At 37.0% G+C, this 18,149-nt stretch overlaps 1 protein-coding gene across 2 annotated transcripts; it reads left to right on the forward strand.

The window, feature by feature from the left end:
• Window positions 1–13,177: 13,177 nt before the first annotated feature.
• Window positions 13,178–17,960, forward strand: LOC101469725 (E3 ubiquitin-protein ligase TRIM39). 2 transcript variants are annotated; one of them, XM_004572217.3, is made up of 8 exons: window positions 13,178–13,977; window positions 14,527–15,106; window positions 15,209–15,304; window positions 15,797–16,030; window positions 16,237–16,384; window positions 16,533–16,559; window positions 16,701–16,846; window positions 16,956–17,960. In XM_004572217.3, the coding sequence occupies exons 1-8, from the start codon at window positions 13,796–13,798 to the stop codon at window positions 17,385–17,387; spliced, it is 1,845 nt and encodes a 614-aa protein (XP_004572274.2). In that variant the 5' UTR covers window positions 13,178–13,795; the 3' UTR covers window positions 17,388–17,960. The 2 variants fall into 2 exon arrangements, with proteins under 2 accessions (XP_004572274.2, XP_076738024.1); XM_076881909.1 differs by lacking the exon at window positions 13,178–13,977 and adding an exon at window positions 13,984–14,009.
• Window positions 17,961–18,149: the final 189 nt, after the last annotated feature.

The raw sequence follows: 18,149 nt of genomic DNA on the forward strand, positions 1-18,149 counted from the left end.
TGCAATACAATGTTTTCACAAACTACTGATAATAATTCAACAGTATAATTTTTGACTGTTTTTAACTAGTGAGAAATCAATTTTGAAGAATTTTTGAAACTTACTTTATTTTCTCATTTTTCCATTTAGCTCCTTCAAATGCACAAAACCTCATATCATCAGGACAAAATGAAACCAGCATCACTCTGCAGTGGAATAAAGTCAACAACAATGTCAGCTTTGTTCTCCAGTTTAATGGTACAGAGACAAGCATCAGTGCACCAGCTGGAAATGGACCAGTGAATCAAACAGTCTCATCTCTCACTGCTGGAACTCAATACACATTCACTCTCTACTCTGTGTTTGAGAACGTCAGAAGCAGTGGAGTCAGCATTACTGCAGTCACTGGTGAGTTAATCAATTGATTTAAACTGCAATACAATGTTTTCACAAACTACTGATAATAATTCAACATTATAATTTTTGACTGTTTTTAACTAGTGAGAAATCAATTTTGAAGAATTTTTGAAACTTACTTTATTTTCTCATTTTTCCATTTAGCTCCTTCAAATGCACAAAACCTCATATCATCAGGACAAAATGAAACCAGCATCACTCTGCAGTGGAATAAAGTCAACAACAATGTCAGCTTTGTTCTCCAGTTTAATGGTACAGAGACAAGCATCAGTGCACCAGCTGGAAATGGACCAGTGAATCAAACAGTCTCATCTCTCACTGCTGGAACTCAATACACATTCACTCTCTACTCTGTGTTTGAGAACATCAGAAGCAGTGGAGTCAGCATTACTGCAGTCACTGGTGAGTTAATCAATTGATTTAAACTGCAATACAATGTTTTCACAAACTACTGATAATAATTCAACAGTATAATTTTTGACTGTTTTTAACTAGTGAGAAATCAATTCTGAAGAATTTTTGAAACTTACTTTATTTTCTCATTTTTCCATTTAGCTCCTTCAAATGCACAAAACCTCATATCATCAGGACAAAATGAAACCAGCATCACTCTGCAGTGGAATAAAGTCAACAACAATGTCAGCTTTGTTCTCCAGTTTAATGGTACAGAGACAAGCATCAGTGCACCAGCTGGAAATGGACCAGTGAATCAAACAGTCTCATCTCTCACTGCTGGAACTCAATACACATTCACTCTCTACTCTGTGTTTGAGAACGTCAGAAGCAGTGGAGTCAGCATTACTGCAGTCACTGGTGAGTTAATCAATTGATTTAAACTGCAATACAATGTTTTCACAAACTACTGATAATAATTCAACAGTATAATTTTTGACTGTTTTTAACTAGTGAGAAATCAATTTTGAAGAATTTTTGAAACTTACTTTATTTTCTCATTTTTCCATTTAGCTCCTTCAAATGCACAAAACCTCATATCATCAGGACAAAATGAAACCAGCATCACTCTGCAGTGGAATAAAGTCAACAACAATGTCAGCTTTGTTCTCCAGTTTAATGGTACAGAGACAAGCATCAGTGCACCAGCTGGAAATGGACCAGTGAATCAAACAGTCTCATCTCTCACTGCTGCAACTCAATACACATTCACTCTCTACTCTGTGTTTGAGAACGTCAGAAGCAGTGGAGTCAGCATTACTGCAGTCACTGGTAAGATAATCAATTGATTTAAACTGCAATACAATGTTTTCACAAACTACTGATAATAATTCAACAGTATAATTTTTGACTGTTTTTAACTAGTGAGAAATCAATTTTGAAGAATTTTTGAAACTTACTTTATTTTCTCATTTTTCCATTTAGCTCCTTCAAATGCACAAAACCTCATATCATCAGGACAAAATGAAACCAGCATCACTCTGCAGTGGAATAAAGTCAACAACAATGTCAGCTTTGTTCTCCAGTTTAATGGTACAGAGACAAGCATCAGTGCACCAGCTGGAAATGGACCAGTGAATCAAACAGTCTCATCTCTCACTGCTGGAACTCAATACACATTCACTCTCTACTCTGTGTTTGAGAACGTCAGAAGCAGTGGAGTCAGCATTACTGCAGTCACTGGTGAGTTAATCGATTGGTTTAAACTGCAATACAGTATTTTCAAAAAATACTGATAATAATTCAACAGTATAATTTTTGACTGTTTTTAACTAGTGAGAAATCCATTTTGAAGAATTTTTGAAACTTACTTTATTTTCTCATTTTTCCATTTAGCTCCTTCAAATGCACAAAACCTCATATCATCAGGACAAAATGAAACCAGCATCACTCTGCAGTGGAATAAAGTCAACAACAATGTCAGCTTTGTTCTCCAGTTTAATGGTACAGAGACAAGCATCAGTGCACCAGCTGGAAATGGACCAGTGACTCAAACAGTCTCATCTCTCACTGCTGCAACTCAATACACATTCACTCTCTACTCTGTGTTTGAGAACGTCAGAAGCAGTGGAGTCAGCATTACTGCAGTCACTGGTAAGATAATCAATTGATTTAAACTGCAATACAATGTTTTCACAAACTACTGATAATAATTCAACAGTATAATTTTTGACTGTTTTTAACTAGTGAGAAATCAATTTTGAAGAATTTTTGAAACTTACTTTATTTTCTCATTTTTCCATTTAGCTCCTTCAAATGCACAAAACCTCATATCATCAGGACAAAATGAAACCAGCATCACTCTGCAGTGGATTAAAGTCAACAACAATGTCAGCTTTATTCTCCAGTTTAATGGTACAGAGACAAGCATCAGTGCACCAGCTGGAAATGGACCAGTGAATCAAACAGTCTCATCTCTCACTGCTGGAACTCAATACACATTCACTCTCTACTCTGTGTTTGAGAACGTCAGAAGCAGTGGAGTCAGCATTACTGCAGTCACTGGTGAGTTAATCGATTGGTTTAAACTGCAATACAGTATTTTCAAAAAATACTGATAATAATTCAACATTATAATTTTTTACTGTTTTTAACTAGTGAGAAATCCATTTTGAAGAATTTTTGAAACTTACTTTATTTTCTCATTTTTCCATTTAGCTCCTTCAAATGCACAAAACCTCATATCATCAGGACAAAATGAAACCAGCATCACTCTGCAGTGGAATAAAGTCAACAACAATGTCAGCTTTGTTCTCCAGTTTAATGGTACAGAGACAAGTATCAGTTCACCAGCTGGAAATGGACCAGTGAATCAAACAGTCTCATCTCTCACTGCTGCAACTCAATACACATTCACTCTCTACTCTGTGTTTGAGAACGTCAGAAGCAGTGGAGTCAGCATTACTGCAGTCACTGGTAAGATAATCAATTGATATAAACTGCAATACAATGTTTTCACAAACTACTGATAATAATTCAAGAGTATAATTTTTGACTGTTTTTAACTAGTGAGAAATCAATTTTGAAGAATTTTTGAAACTTACTTTATTTTCTCATTTTTCCATTTAGCTCCTTCAAATGCACAAAACCTCATATCATCAGGACAAAATGAAACCAGCATCACTCTGCAGTGGAATAAAGTCAACAACAATGTCAGCTTTGTTCTCCAGTTTAATGGTACAGAGACAAGCATCAGTGCACCAGCTGGCAATCGACCAGTGAATCAAACCGTCTCATCTCTCACTGCTGGAACTCAATACACATTCACTCTCTACTCTGTGTTTGAGAACGTCAGAAGCAGTGGAGTCAGCATTACTGCAGTCACTGGTGAGTTAATCAATTGATATAAACTGCAATACAATGTTTTCACAAACTACTGATAATAATTCAACAGTATAATTTTTTACTATTTTTAACTAGTTAGAAATCAATTTTGAAGAATTTTTGAAACTTACTTTATTTTCTCATTTTTCCGTTTAGCTCCTTCAAATGCACAAAACCTCATATCATCAGGACAAAATGAAACCAGCATCACTCTGCAGTGGAATAAAGTCAACAACAATGTCAGCTTTGTTCTCCAGTTTAATGGTACAGAGACAAGCATCAGTGCACCAGCTGGAAATGGACCAGTGAATCAAACAGTCTCATCTCTCACTGCTGGAACTCAATACACATTCACTCTCTACTCTGTGTTTGAGAACGTCAGAAGCAGTGGAGTCAGCATTACTGCAGTCACTGGTAAGATAATCAATTGATTTAAACTGCAATACAATGTTTTCACAAACTACTGATAATAATTCAACAGTATAATTTTTGACTGTTTTTAACTAGTGAGAAATCAATTTTGAAGAATTTTTGAAACTTACTTTATTTTCTCATTTTTCCATTTAGCTCCTTCAAATGCACAAAACCTCATATCATCAGGACAAAATGAAACCAGCATCACTCTGCAGTGGAATAAAGTCAACAACAATGTCAGCTTTGTTCTCCAGTTTAATGGTACAGAGACAAGTATCAGTTCACCAGCTGGAAATCGACCAGTGAATCAAACAGTCTCATCTCTCACTGCTGGAACTCAATACACATTCACTCTCTACTCTGTGTTTGAGAACGTCAGAAGCAGTGGAGTCAGCATTACTGCAGTCACTGGTAAGATAATCAATTGATTTAAACTGCAATACAATGTTTTCACAAACTACTGATAATAATTCAACAGTATAATTTTTGACTGTTTTTAACTAGTGAGAAATCAATCTTGAAGAATTTTTGAAACTTACTTTATTTTCTCATTTTTCCATTTAGCTCCTTCAAATGCACAAAACCTCATATCATCAGGACAAAATGAAACCAGCATCACTCTGCAGTGGAATAAAGTCAACAACAATGTCAGCTTTGTTCTCCAGTTTAATGGTACAGAGACAAGCATCAGTGCACCAGCTGGAAATGGACCAGTGAATCAAACAGTCTCATCTCTCACTGCTGCAACTCAATACACATTCACTCTCTACTCTGTGTTTGAGAACGTCAGAAGCAGTGGAGTCAGCATTACTGCAGTCACTGGTAAGATAATCAATTGATTTAAACTGCAATACAATGTTTTCACAAACTACTGATAATAATTCAACAGTATAATTTTTGACTGTTTTTAACTAGTGAGAAATCAATCTTGAAGAATTTTTGAAACTTACTTTATTTTCTCATTTTTCCATTTAGCTCCTTCAAATGCACAAAACCTCATATCATCAGGACAAAATGAAACCAGCATCACTCTGCAGTGGAATAAAGTCAACAACAATGTCAGCTTTGTTCTCCAGTTTAATGGTACAGAGACAAGCATCAGTGCACCAGCTGGAAATGGACCAGTGAATCAAACAGTCTCATCTCTCACTGCTGCAACTCAATACACATTCACTCTCTACTCTGTGTTTGAGAACGTCAGAAGCAGTGGAGTCAGCATTACTGCAGTCACTGGTAAGATAATCAATTGATTTAAACTGCAATACAATGTTTTCACAAACTACTGATAATAATTCAACAGTATAATTTTTGACTGTTTTTAACTAGTGAGAAATCAATTTTGAAGAATTTTTGAAACTTACTTTATTTTCTCATTTTTCCATTTAGCTCCTTCAAATGCACAAAACCTCATATCATCAGGACAAAATGAAACCAGCATCACTCTGCAGTGGAATAAAGTCAACAACAATGTCAGCTTTGTTCTCCAGTTTAATGGTACAGAGACAAGCATCAGTGCACCAGCTGGAAATGGACCAGTGAATCAAACAGTCTCATCTCTCACTGCTGGAACTCAATACACATTCACTCTCTACTCTGTGTTTGAGAACGTCAGAAGCAGTGGAGTCAGCATTACTGCAGTCACTGGTGAGTTAATCGATTGGTTTAAACTGCAATACAGTATTTTCAAAAAATACTGATAATAATTCAACAGTATAATTTTTGACTGTTTTTAACTAGTGAGAAATCCATTTTGAAGAATTTTTGAAACTTACTTTATTTTCTCATTTTTCCATTTAGCTCCTTCAAATGCACAAAACCTCATATCATCAGGACAAAATGAAACCAGCATCACTCTGCAGTGGAATAAAGTCAACAACAATGTCAGCTTTGTTCTCCAGTTTAATGGTACAGAGACAAGTATCAGTTCACCAGCTGGAAATGGACCAGTGAATCAAACAGTCTCATCTCTCACTGCTGGAACTCAATACACATTCACTCTCTACTCTGTGTTTGAGAACGTCAGAAGCAGTGGAGTCAGCATTACTGCAGTCACTGGTAAGATAATCAATTGATATAAACTGCAATACAATGTTTTCACAAACTACTGATAATAATTCAACAGTATAATTTTTGACTGTTTTTAACTAGTGAGAAATCAATTTTGAAGAATTTTTGAAACTTACTTTATTTTCTCATTTTTCCATTTAGCTCCTTCAAATGCACAAAACCTCATATCATCAGGACAAAATGAAACCAGCATCACTCTGCAGTGGAATAAAGTCAACAACAATGTCAGCTTTGTTCTCCAGTTTAATGGTACAGAGACAAGCATCAGTGCACCAGCTGGAAATCGACCAGTGAATCAAACAGTCTCATCTCTCACTGCTGGAACTCAATACACATTCACTCTCTACTCTGTGTTTGAGAACGTCAGAAGCAGTGGAGTCAGCATTACTGCAGTCACTGGTGAGTTAATCAATTGATATAAACTGCAATACAATGTTTTCACAAACTACTGATAATAATTCAACAGTATAATTTTTTACTATTTTTAACTAGTTAGGAATCAATTTTGAAGAATTTTTGAAACTTACTTTATTTTCTCATTTTTCCATTTAGCTCCTTCAAATGCACAAAACCTCATATCATCAGGACAAAATGAAACCAGCATCACTCTGCAGTGGAATAAAGTCAACAACAATGTCAGCTTTGTTCTCCAGTTTAATGGTACAGAGACAAGCATCAGTGCACCAGCTGGAAATGGACCAGTGAATCAAACAGTCTCATCTCTCACTGCTGGAACTCAATACACATTCACTCTCTACTCTGTGTTTGAGAACGTCAGAAGCAGTGGAGTCAGCATTACTGCAGTCACTGGTAAGATAATCAATTGATTTAAACTGCAATACAATGTTTTCACAAACTACTGATAATAATTCAACAGTATAATTTTTGACTGTTTTTAACTAGTGAGAAATCAATTTTGAAGAATTTTTGAAACTTACTTTATTTTCTCATTTTTCCATTTAGCTCCTTCAAATGCACAAAACCTCATATCATCAGGACAAAATGAAACCAGCATCACTCTGCAGTGGAATAAAGTCAACAACAATGTCAGCTTTGTTCTCCAGTTTAATGGTACAGAGACAAGTATCAGTTCACCAGCTGGAAATGGACCAGTGAATCAAACAGTCTCATCTCTCACTGCTGGAACTCAATACACATTCACTCTCTACTCTGTGTTTGAGAACGTCAGAAGCAGTGGAGTCAGCATTACTGCAGTCACTGGTAAGATAATCAATTGATTTAAACTGCAATACAATGTTTTCACAAACTACTGATAATAATTCAACAGTATAATTTTTGACTGTTTTTAACTAGTGAGAAATCAATTTTGAAGAATTTTTGAAACTTACTTTATTTTCTCATTTTTCCATTTAGCTCCTTCAAATGCACAAAACCTCATATCATCAGGACAAAATGAAACCAGCATCACTCTGCAGTGGAATAAAGTCAACAACAATGTCAGCTTTGTTCTCCAGTTTAATGGTACAGAGACAAGCATCAGTGCACCAGCTGGAAATGGACCAGTGAATCAAACAGTCTCATCTCTCACTGCTGCAACTCAATACACATTCACTCTCTACTCTGTGTTTGAGAACGTCAGAAGCAGTGGAGTCAGCATTACTGCAGTCACTGGTAAGATAATCAATTGATTTAAACTGCAATACAATGTTTTCACAAACTACTGATAATAATTCAACAGTATAATTTTTGACTGTTTTTAACTAGTGAGAAATCAATTTTGAAGAATTTTTGAAACTTACTTTATTTTCTCATTTTTCCATTTAGCTCCTTCAAATGCACAAAACCTCATATCATCAGGACAAAATGAAACCAGCATCACTCTGCAGTGGAATAAAGTCAACAACAATGTCAGCTTTGTTCTCCAGTTTAATGGTACAGAGACAAGCATCAGTGCACCAGCTGGAAATGGACCAGTGAATCAAACAGTCTCATCTCTCACTGCTGGAACTCAATACACATTCACTCTCTACTCTGTGTTTGAGAACGTCAGAAGCAGTGGAGTCAGCATTACTGCAGTCACTGGTGAGTTAATGAATGTTAGTGATATGTTACAAACCAACTTCAGCAATGTTTGTTTACAGAAGGAAATGCAAACATAGAAAATGTTAAATGCAGTGCATCTTTTACTGACCAATGTAACATTTTAAATCAATCTCTAGACAATATTTAATGATGTCTGAAGGTGCAGTAAATTTGGTTCCACTTAATAATCGATCAAGAGCATTTGGGACATTAGAAGATTAAACTCAGCAACATATGATGGAAAACATAAATGAATAATTTTCATATGCAAATTAGAAACAATAACTTATAATGAAGAGCAGTTACTGACAGTCATGGTACATCAGTACTTTATTGTTGTACTAGCAGTAAGGATTGGTCTAGCAAGACCTGCTACTGAAACTAAAAGCTGGTATGTGTACTACTTGCACAAGAGAAAGCAAACACATTTTAATACTTTCTTAAACAAGTCACTTCACTCCTCATTTTCTCTCTCAGCTCCTCCAGATGCTGAAGGATTCAAATCAACAGGACAAACTGAGAGCAGCATCACTCTGCAGTGGAATAAAATCAACAACAATGTCAGCTTTGTTCTCCAGTTTAATGGTACAGAGACAAACATCAGTGCACCAGCTGGAAATGGATCAGTAACTCACACAGTCTCATCTCTCACTGCTGGAACTCAATACACATTCACTCTCTACTCTGTGTTTGAGAACGTCAGAAGCAGTGGAGTCAGCATTACTGCAGTCACTGGTGAGTTAATCAATTGATTTAAACTGCAATACAATGTTTTCACAAACTACTGATAATAATTCAACAGTGTTTTTTTTTTTTTTTTACTTGTCAGAATTCAATTTTCAGGAAAACAGTTGCATAATTTGAATTTAATTTGAAATATCTTTTTTTTCATGTAAAACACCACTGATTCTGCTTCCCATATCTTAAGGGCCTAGTAAGTATTTGCATTTCTTTAATTTGCTGCACTTCTGAATTATTTCTTTGTGTCTGCAATTATCTCTTTGTGTCATTTGGTGATTTTAGTTTTTGTTTTTTACTTATATTTGTCTGATGGGTTTGGGTCTGGAAATCCAGTTGGAAAGCTATGTAAAATATTTTATACTTTATTAACTATCGAACATAGATACTATATCATATAAACTTATTTTGCATTAGCGTTTTTTGAGACATCCACCAACATGTCTCAAAAAAGTAAGGATGGGGATATCAAAAGACTGGAAAAAGAAGTGGTACTCAAAAGGAGCTGCTGGAGGAACCTTTTCAGCTAAGCAGATTACATGATCGGTTATAGGAAGAGCACTTTAGAGAGGCCCGGTTTCTCAAGAGTAAAGATTGGTAATTTTGTCTGAAATGCAAAAACAAAGTGAATAATAATAATAAATAAATAAGTAATATAACGTTCCTGAACATAAAACTGCTAAGACTTTGAATATCTCATCATTGTCATACAGTACATAATGTCTTTGAAAACTTTGCGCAATTTGGAGAAATCTCTCCAATATCAGCAATAGATGTCCATATTTCATGTCTAACTTTCAGAAATTGTTGTGAAGATATTCTACTCTGCCATCCACAAATGCAGGTTAAAGCTCTATCATGCAAAGACATAGGTAAACACAAAATGCCACTGCCTTCTATTGGCCAAAGCTTATTTAAAATGGACTGAGGCAATGTGAAAACTGTTCTGTGATCAGTGCTCAGTTCAAAAGCCTGTATCCTTGATGGTATGGGTGCTTTGGTACACTAGTGCCTAGGACATATTGACAGACTCTTGTGAAAGGTAGAGGTGATGTTACACATTGTTAACCATCACATTCAAAAAAATTCAATTTAATATATTTTTTTTAAATCGTACGTTTTTCTTTTTTCCAGGTAGAAGAAGTTATTTTTAATATTGTTTTGTGGAAAAAATATGGGTTTATGAGATTTGGAAAATAGTGCAATCTGTTTTTATTTGCATTTTAAATAGGGCCCCAACATTTTTGGAATTGGTGTTTAATTTTAAAAACAGAAGCTCGGAAAATAATCCTGATGTCAGGATAAAGCAAGACAAAATACTCACTTAAAAATGTATAGAATGTAAATATAATTGAGAAATTATGAAATAAGAACAATATTGTAATGAGGTCATATGTTCTTGGTTAACTCTACTTCAGATAGTTAAATAAAATAATAATTGCTGAATTTAATTCATAAATAAAGATTTCATGAAATCATAATAACGAACATCATAGTATTGTTTTATGTACTGAAATGAAAAGTAATACATAGTTATTTTAAAAGAGTACATTATCGTTTAAAATGATCTTTTTATTATTTTATGTAAAAATTGTGATTTTGTATCAACAGACTTTATCATCGGACTGAACATGAGACTGAAGTCATTTCCTCAGCTGTCAGACTCAGAAATTCAGGATATACTGGAGGAGGTCAGACTAACCTCTGTTTGATTTTCAGCATCAAGACATTCTTATTTTACTTTCACTTCATCCACTGATTTCCTGTTGTGTGTGCATGTGTTGTTTTTTTCCCCCATCTAGTTCTTCAGAAAAAATGGAATATTGCCACAGTTTTTTTCCCTGAAGGTCCTGAAGGTTAAACCATAACATGAGAAGAGAAAAGAAGTGATTGAATGGAAGTGAACAGATCTATGCAGCAAAGAAGAAAAGAATGTTTCTTAAGTGCCTTTCACATTTATTACTTACTTTCCTCAAAAAGGAACCAAAACAAATTAATTGTTTAATTTAAAAAAAAATACATAAATAAAAGTAGAGATTTTTTTTGCTCTTCATTCTGTGTTCTTTAACAGTAAAAGAGATCATTCAGTAATGGCTATGTGATGTTTTTCTTGCAAGTATTACAATTGTGTTGATGCAAATAAACAAAATTCTGGGATTTATAGTACAACATTATATTTCAAAACCTATTGTCATGTGTCCTGTGTGGCAGGCAGGATGTAGGACCCAACTGCAGGGCTCACGAAACAGAATGAACTTAAAGCGTTTATTGCTGGGAGACTTTCCGTAAAAAGTAAACTTCACAAAAAAACTAACCAAAACCTCAAACGTGAAAACTAGAAACTAAACTGGACACTTGAATCTAGAAACTAGCGATAGCCTGCTTGAAGCTGACGCTCTGGAGCGTCTTTCACAAAAAAACACTGCGTCAGAAACACTGTGTCGAGGCTTCATTTAGAACGTAACTCTTCGGCACCTGGTTCAATGGTTTATAAGGAAGTAAATCATGCATGGGATTTGTGGAGTGTTTTGATGGTGAGAGATAACAAACCACTGATCATTCTATTGAGAGATATGGAGCCAGCAAGGAGGAGAGGAGGTTCTGTCACATGGGAGTATTTTGAGTTAATTTTGGTCAATCGGGTGGGTTTGCCAGCTTTGTGTTCTTGTTGTTTGCCTTTGTTTTGGGTGTTATTTTATTTTTAAAACAATCTTAAAATGTTATTCTACAAAAATGTGCAGCAATTGAATTTGTTTATTCTGTTGAGGTGATAGTCTGTGGGACCCAGGAAGACCGTATACCTGCATCTCTACCAGTTTCTGTGCACGCCAGCCTCTTCTGTTCCATGTGAGCGGATTTTTTCTAAGGCAGGAGAAATTATCTCCGAAAGAAACAGACTCGACCATCGCACAGTGGAACAAATTCTCTTCTTAAATAAAAGCCAAACAGGATAACCTTAAATGCATCATGTTTTTACTTTACAAGTTCATAAGTATTTTCCCTTTCCAGTTCACAATCAATTCCAGGTCAAAAATATGTATAAGACAATTGACCTGATATAATATTATTTATAAACATAGCTGTCCATCTGTCCAGTGATTAATTGCATAAGTACATGGAGGCAGGACCTCACAGCAAAAGCATACTCCATAATAATAATGTTCATTATTATTATATGTATATATGTATTTTTCATCTATTGTGTTTACTAACATCAAGACGTCACAAGCAAAGACAGACCACACCATGGCACATGTTTAAATAAGGAAAGTTTATTGATCAAATGTATTTATTAAACAAATAGACATAATTTTTTCTCCCCAAAAAATACATGTTCAAAGCAGCAGAAAGGGGACCCAATACCAGACAGAATTGTGAACTCCACTCTGTAGAGTGGGCAGTCATAATGAAGCAGTAGACTTCAATTTGTAGATTAAAGCTGTTCTTCATATTTTTGGCCACCAGATGTCACCAGAGATGACTCAAGTAATGAACCGTTTTTTAACACAAGCTTCAATGCTTCAGAAAGCTTAGTTTAGCCATCACTACTACAAACTAAGGAACACGAACTAGGAAATTCATGACATGGCAAAGATGGTAGGGAATGAAATATTCTCTCAGTCTTAGGACATGAACATCTTGGATTTTTATAAATGAAATCAATGTTTTGTTCTTGTCAAACTACTCTTAAATAGAAGTTAGTAGAGTACAAAAATCTGACCAATGAGAAAGATGCTTTATAAAATGAAACTGCAGCGTCTGAGTTGAAGGCAACTGGACTTCTTATTAAGTTCTTGAAGACATTTCATTTTTCATCCAAAAAGCTTTTTCAGTTCTAAAAAGTGATGGTGAGTTTCAGATGGACACATATGGCGTCATTTACCATTATCTCAAAAAGCATCTGTGTCTTCTAACCAAAATGTGAGCCTTTTTACCTTCAAAAGAATGATGTGAATATGTACATCTGTGCTGATGAGCTGGGCCTCCTATGTTGTACTATGCATCTGCAGAGTGGGCTGTCCTATGTAAAGGTCTGAGCACTCCTCACTCAATTGCACAGCACACACAGTTCAGTTTGTTTTTATGTGTTTTGTCATTAGGATGAAATAGTTTTTGTCCGAGGGTGTTTCCGGGTCACAGAGTACCAGCATGCTACGCTTGAAGAACACTCTTCTGTTTCTCCCATGAACTTGCAACATAAATTACAACAATGTTTTTTTTGTTTGTTTTGTTTGTTTGTTTGTTTTCCTGAATCTCTTTAGTGTGTGTGTATGTATGTATTAACTTGTCTTTTATTTCAAATTTTGTTTTGTACTTTTTATTGCTTTAAAATATAATAAGCCAACATAGATTTTTTTCAGTCTTTTTTTTCTCTTTTGTGTTCAGCAAATTCAGTCATGTAATCATGTAAGCAAATGTACTATATGAATCAACTCAGCCATTGCCATCGCATCTAAAGCATGCAATGTATCTAAAGGATGCTGAGGATACTTCTGAGGAGGTGAGACTAACCTCTGCTTTTGTTCTTTTTTTCAGTGTCAACACCTCTTAATATTCACTTTAACTGACAATTGACTTTCTGCAGCACCAAGATTTTTTCACTGGGCTTATATGTGACATTTTTAAAAAGTAGGCCTTCAGACAGTATGGATCAGTGCTGCGGTTTTCTGAAGATCTTTTCAGCGTGTTGAGCTGTGAATCTATTGCAGGAGTATGAGAAATGGGTAACAGATAAATCATCCGTGTTCAAAAATATAATATATATATATATTTTTTTAAAATCAACATTTAAGGTGTGCGCAATACAAACACAGCAGCAATACATCCATACAAAGAACTTCCACACAATACAAAACCAGCAATGCACCTGATACAGACCTTACTCCTCCCGCCCAGGAACAAAATGCAAAGGAGAAAAAAGAGAATGAGAGGGAGAGTCGTGTGGGTGTGCCAACAGCTGAATAGGGAGGACTTTGGCTTCACAACCACAGTGCTAGTATTATGTTTCGCTGCCTCAGAGATCAGCTTTCGCATTCAGGAAAGGTAAGAGCAAAACACGATGAGAGATGAACTAGGTATGACTCAACATTATTTTTTAGATATTTCTGCTCTTGATCTGCTTTCCTTTGTACCAGACAAATAACATACTTTATACTAATATCTGAAGCTGTCAGTTTTTACCCCCTAAGGGAATATGTTATACTGAAAAGTTTCCACATCCAAATTACAATGGTTGGAAAAGAAGGAGCCTGTTAGTATGTCTGTTCAGTGTCTCAGGCCCTTTTTTAAAGTTAAGCTTAAAGAGGAAGTGAAAGGCTGAACTATGTCACCATGCAGCTGGACTTTGTCCAGTGAACTGCTTTGAATTGTTTCAAACCATTGATAAGGAGGTTTGTGCGTCTGGCTCTATTCCAAGTACTTACAGAGCTGACAATATGGGAAATGCCTTGAAAAATGACCTTGATCTACGTTTGAGGTCATTTGTTAGCCTTGTAAATGTCCCAGTGTTACCAATAGTGACTTTCTCAGTGACTCAGAAAGTAAATGATTAATGTTTTCTAAGCTCTCTCCTCTCTAATGTTCTTTCTTTAGCTCTGAGGCGATGGCTTCCAATAGTTTTCGTCTGTCAGAGGTGCAGTTTCAGTGTTCCATCTGCCAAGATGTTTTCTCAGAGCCCGTCTCCATCCCCTGCGGTCACAGCTTCTGCTTCACCTGCATCACAACACACTGGGACGTTAGCCGTGCAATTAGCTGCCCCAAATGTCACACAGTCTTTGAAGGCCGCCCTGAGCTTTGTGAAAACTCTTTTGCGAAGGAAATTTCAGAGCAGATCCGAGCGAGAAGGCAGAACGGCGTGATTGCAGCGACAGAAAAAGTCATCTATTGCGATGTGTGCACAGGAACGAAAACTGAGGCACAGAAATCATGCCTCACGTGTCTGACTTCGTACTGCGAGATGCACCTGGAGCCTCACCTGAGAGTTGCCACCTTGAGGATTCACAAGCTGATTGAACCCGTGGCAATGCTGCAGAACAGGATGTGTAAAAAGCACCAAAGGCTTTTGGAGCTGTTCTGCAGAAGTGACCAGAGGTGTGTTTGTGTGCTGTGCACCGAAACCGACCACCGCTCTCACAAAACGGTCCCAGTGGAACGAGAAAGCCAAGAGAGGAAGGTGTGAACTCCTCCGCAGCACTGAACTCTTGTTAAATTAAATGCTAAACTCTGGCATAAGACTGTAACTATTTAAAGGTTATGTCCTCGTTTTAACGTTTAGGTGCAGATGAAGAGAATCGAGGGTGATGTTCAGCAAATGATCCAGGACAGACTGCAGAAAGTGGAGGAGATTAAACGATGTGTGGAGCTCAGCAAAGTGAGTTAACATAAGAGCATAGAATATCTGGGGGTTTAAGCCTCTCAGGCTGTGATTAAAGCACCTAGAAACTGGCACCATTCCATAACAATGGACCGTGAGCTCAGTTTCATCATCATTAATATGCAAATTGTCGTGACCACTGATCAATCAGCACATTGTAAGACAGTTAGGCCCTTTCTCAGTTCAGTTCTCAGATCGTCCCCCTGTCTCCCAGTTGGCATTCCTCCCTGTCCAGGGTGTGAAATCTCCTGGACATTGTCAGGCAATGGTGCTGGTTTCGGTCATTATGTAAGTTCCCTGAGACTGATGAACTCACTTAAATGAGTGACAACACTGAAAACACAATGTTCAGATGGACACAATCAACTGTCTGGGTTCTGTATTGTTCTGCTTGGAAGCCACATGTGTTCAAATGGATCTACTGCTGAACCTTTTGCTGCCCTGAGGAAAAATGTGTTTTTGTTTGTATTTGCTTAATGCCCTCTATAGGTAAATTCAAAGAGAGACATAGAGAAAAGCGTGCAGGTTTTCTCCGCTCTCATTCGTACCATGGAGAGAAATCAAGCCGAGCTGGTGGAGATGATCCAGAGGAGGCAGGCGGCAGCGGAGCAGAGGGCAGACAGGCTCGTTGCAGAACTTGAGCTGGAAATCACTGAACTGCAGAGGAGAAGAAGTGAAATGGAGCAGCTTTTTCACACAGATGACCACCTCCATCTCATACAGGTTAGGAATTTAGTTTATTTTCCAGAAGGTGGGGAGGTAGACAGAAAAACACATGGGAAGTGGCTCCAATTCAGTGGGAGATGGATCATTTGTCATTGTTTTGCTGTTATTGTATCCAGTTACAAAAATCAGGATTTTTTTTAAGTCATCCTGCTTTGTATTGTAAATCATTGCTTTTAAAGTAAGTTTTCTCTTCTTTGTGTCAGAGGTTTCCAGCTCTGAGTTCTCCTCCATCGGCCAAATCCTGCTCTGAAATCATCGTCCATGCAGACACCAGTTTGGGGCTATTACGCAGAGCAGTGGTCAACATTGTGCAGCAGCTGCAATCGGAGCTGAAAAAACTTTCCATTCAAGGTTCATATCTATTCAGCTTTTTTTATGTATTTGTTTTTTGTCAGCATCATTACATTAAATGACTGAACAGCTGCTTTCAAACAACACCGCAATCAAAGATCACACATGGGTGGAGTATTTTTGACCGTATGTTCTGATCTTTTTGCAGAGCATGAGAAGATTCAGCAGTATGCAGGTAAGAGTGTTCACTGTTAACTGTCATGAAAGGGAACATTTATATTTCCTGCTTTGACAAAACAGAAAACCACACAAAAATATTTTCTTATTAGAAATAAGAGGCTAATAAAGTCCCGCATAAACTGTGTCTTCCTACCAGCTGATGTTCAGCTGGACCCCAGGACAGCCAACCCTTGGCTGGTTTTATCAGAGGATGGGAGGCAGGTCTGGGATGGAGAGGCTGAACAAAACGTGGCCGACATACCAGAGCGTTTTGACACGGCGCCATGTGTCCTCGCCCTCAAGGTAATTAAAGATGTAGCGGGTTCCCCTTTAAACATTTTGTCTTTTTGTTGCTCTCTGTGATACACGGAAAAATGGGCAGTCAGTGATGTGTAGCTCTCTCCTTAAACAGGGATTCACCACAGGAAGGCACTACTGGGAGGTGAATGTCGGAGACAAGACAGCGTGGGATCTAGGTGTAGCTAAAGAATCAGTCAACAGGAAAGGTTTGATCACACTGTGTCCAGAAGATGGTTATTGGACTATCTGTTTGAGGAAGGGCAGTGAGTACCGGGCATGTGCTGGACAGGCAGAGCTGTTGTGCCTCGCTCAGAGACCACATGTCGTTGGGGTGTTTTTGGATTATGAGGAAGGCAGGGTGTCATTTTACGACGCAGAGACCCAGTCACACATCTATTCTTTCAAATGCGTCCAATTCACCGACGCCATGCTTCCCTTTTTTAACCCTGACATGAGTGACAACGGCAGCAACAAATCACCACTTATCATCCGCCAAGTCAGTGGAATTGATGAAGGCAAGGACTTAGATGACATCACTATATGATGTACGTCGATCTGGGTTTGTTTGTGTTTTTTTGCATTAAACTGTTCCCTGTTTTGTAATGCATGAAGATATTTTTAAACATTTAAAAACTGCATGCAAATTCTAAAGTTAGTATTAAATTTTTGAATGAAACTGTTCATAAAAAATACTCCTTTCTCAATAAATATCTCAAACTCTACTTGCTTTGCTTAGCAACTGTAAAATAATGATTTCTACATATAGGATATATTGTATTCTGGCTTGTATACTAGAGAATTCATCCTTTTACTTCTATCAGCTGTCACATCATCAATAAACACTAGTGACTGTACATGTCCATGCCATAACACTGGTCCCACCACATGCTTCTGATCATCAACTGTTTCTTTCCTTCTCCTCCCATCATCCTGATACAAGTTCGTCTTGGTTTCATCTGTTTTCTGGCCTTCCCGTTCTTGAGTGTTACAGCTCTAATGTTCTTGTAAATCCTTGTATTTAAAACAACACTGAAAATCTATAGCATACAAATGCAACACAATGAATTGACTGAATCATCTTCGTATGTCCTTTTCATTTGTATAATAAACCATCAGGCCATGAAACTGCTTGTCAGTCAATTTATTCTTAGCCTCTGAAAATACTGTAATAAAAGTGACCTTGAGTAGAAAAGCACTACATGAGAACCATACTCGTGTTTTTCAATCAGCTGCTGTTATCTGTTGTATATGCTTACAGCCTCCACCCACGTATTTATTATCTGCTTCCCTTGTGCTTCAGTAAACA

The sequence above is a fragment of the Maylandia zebra genome, linkage group LG3 (genome assembly GCF_041146795.1).
Source record: "Maylandia zebra isolate NMK-2024a linkage group LG3, Mzebra_GT3a, whole genome shotgun sequence".
Taxonomy (NCBI): Eukaryota; Metazoa; Chordata; class Actinopteri; order Cichliformes; family Cichlidae; genus Maylandia; species Maylandia zebra.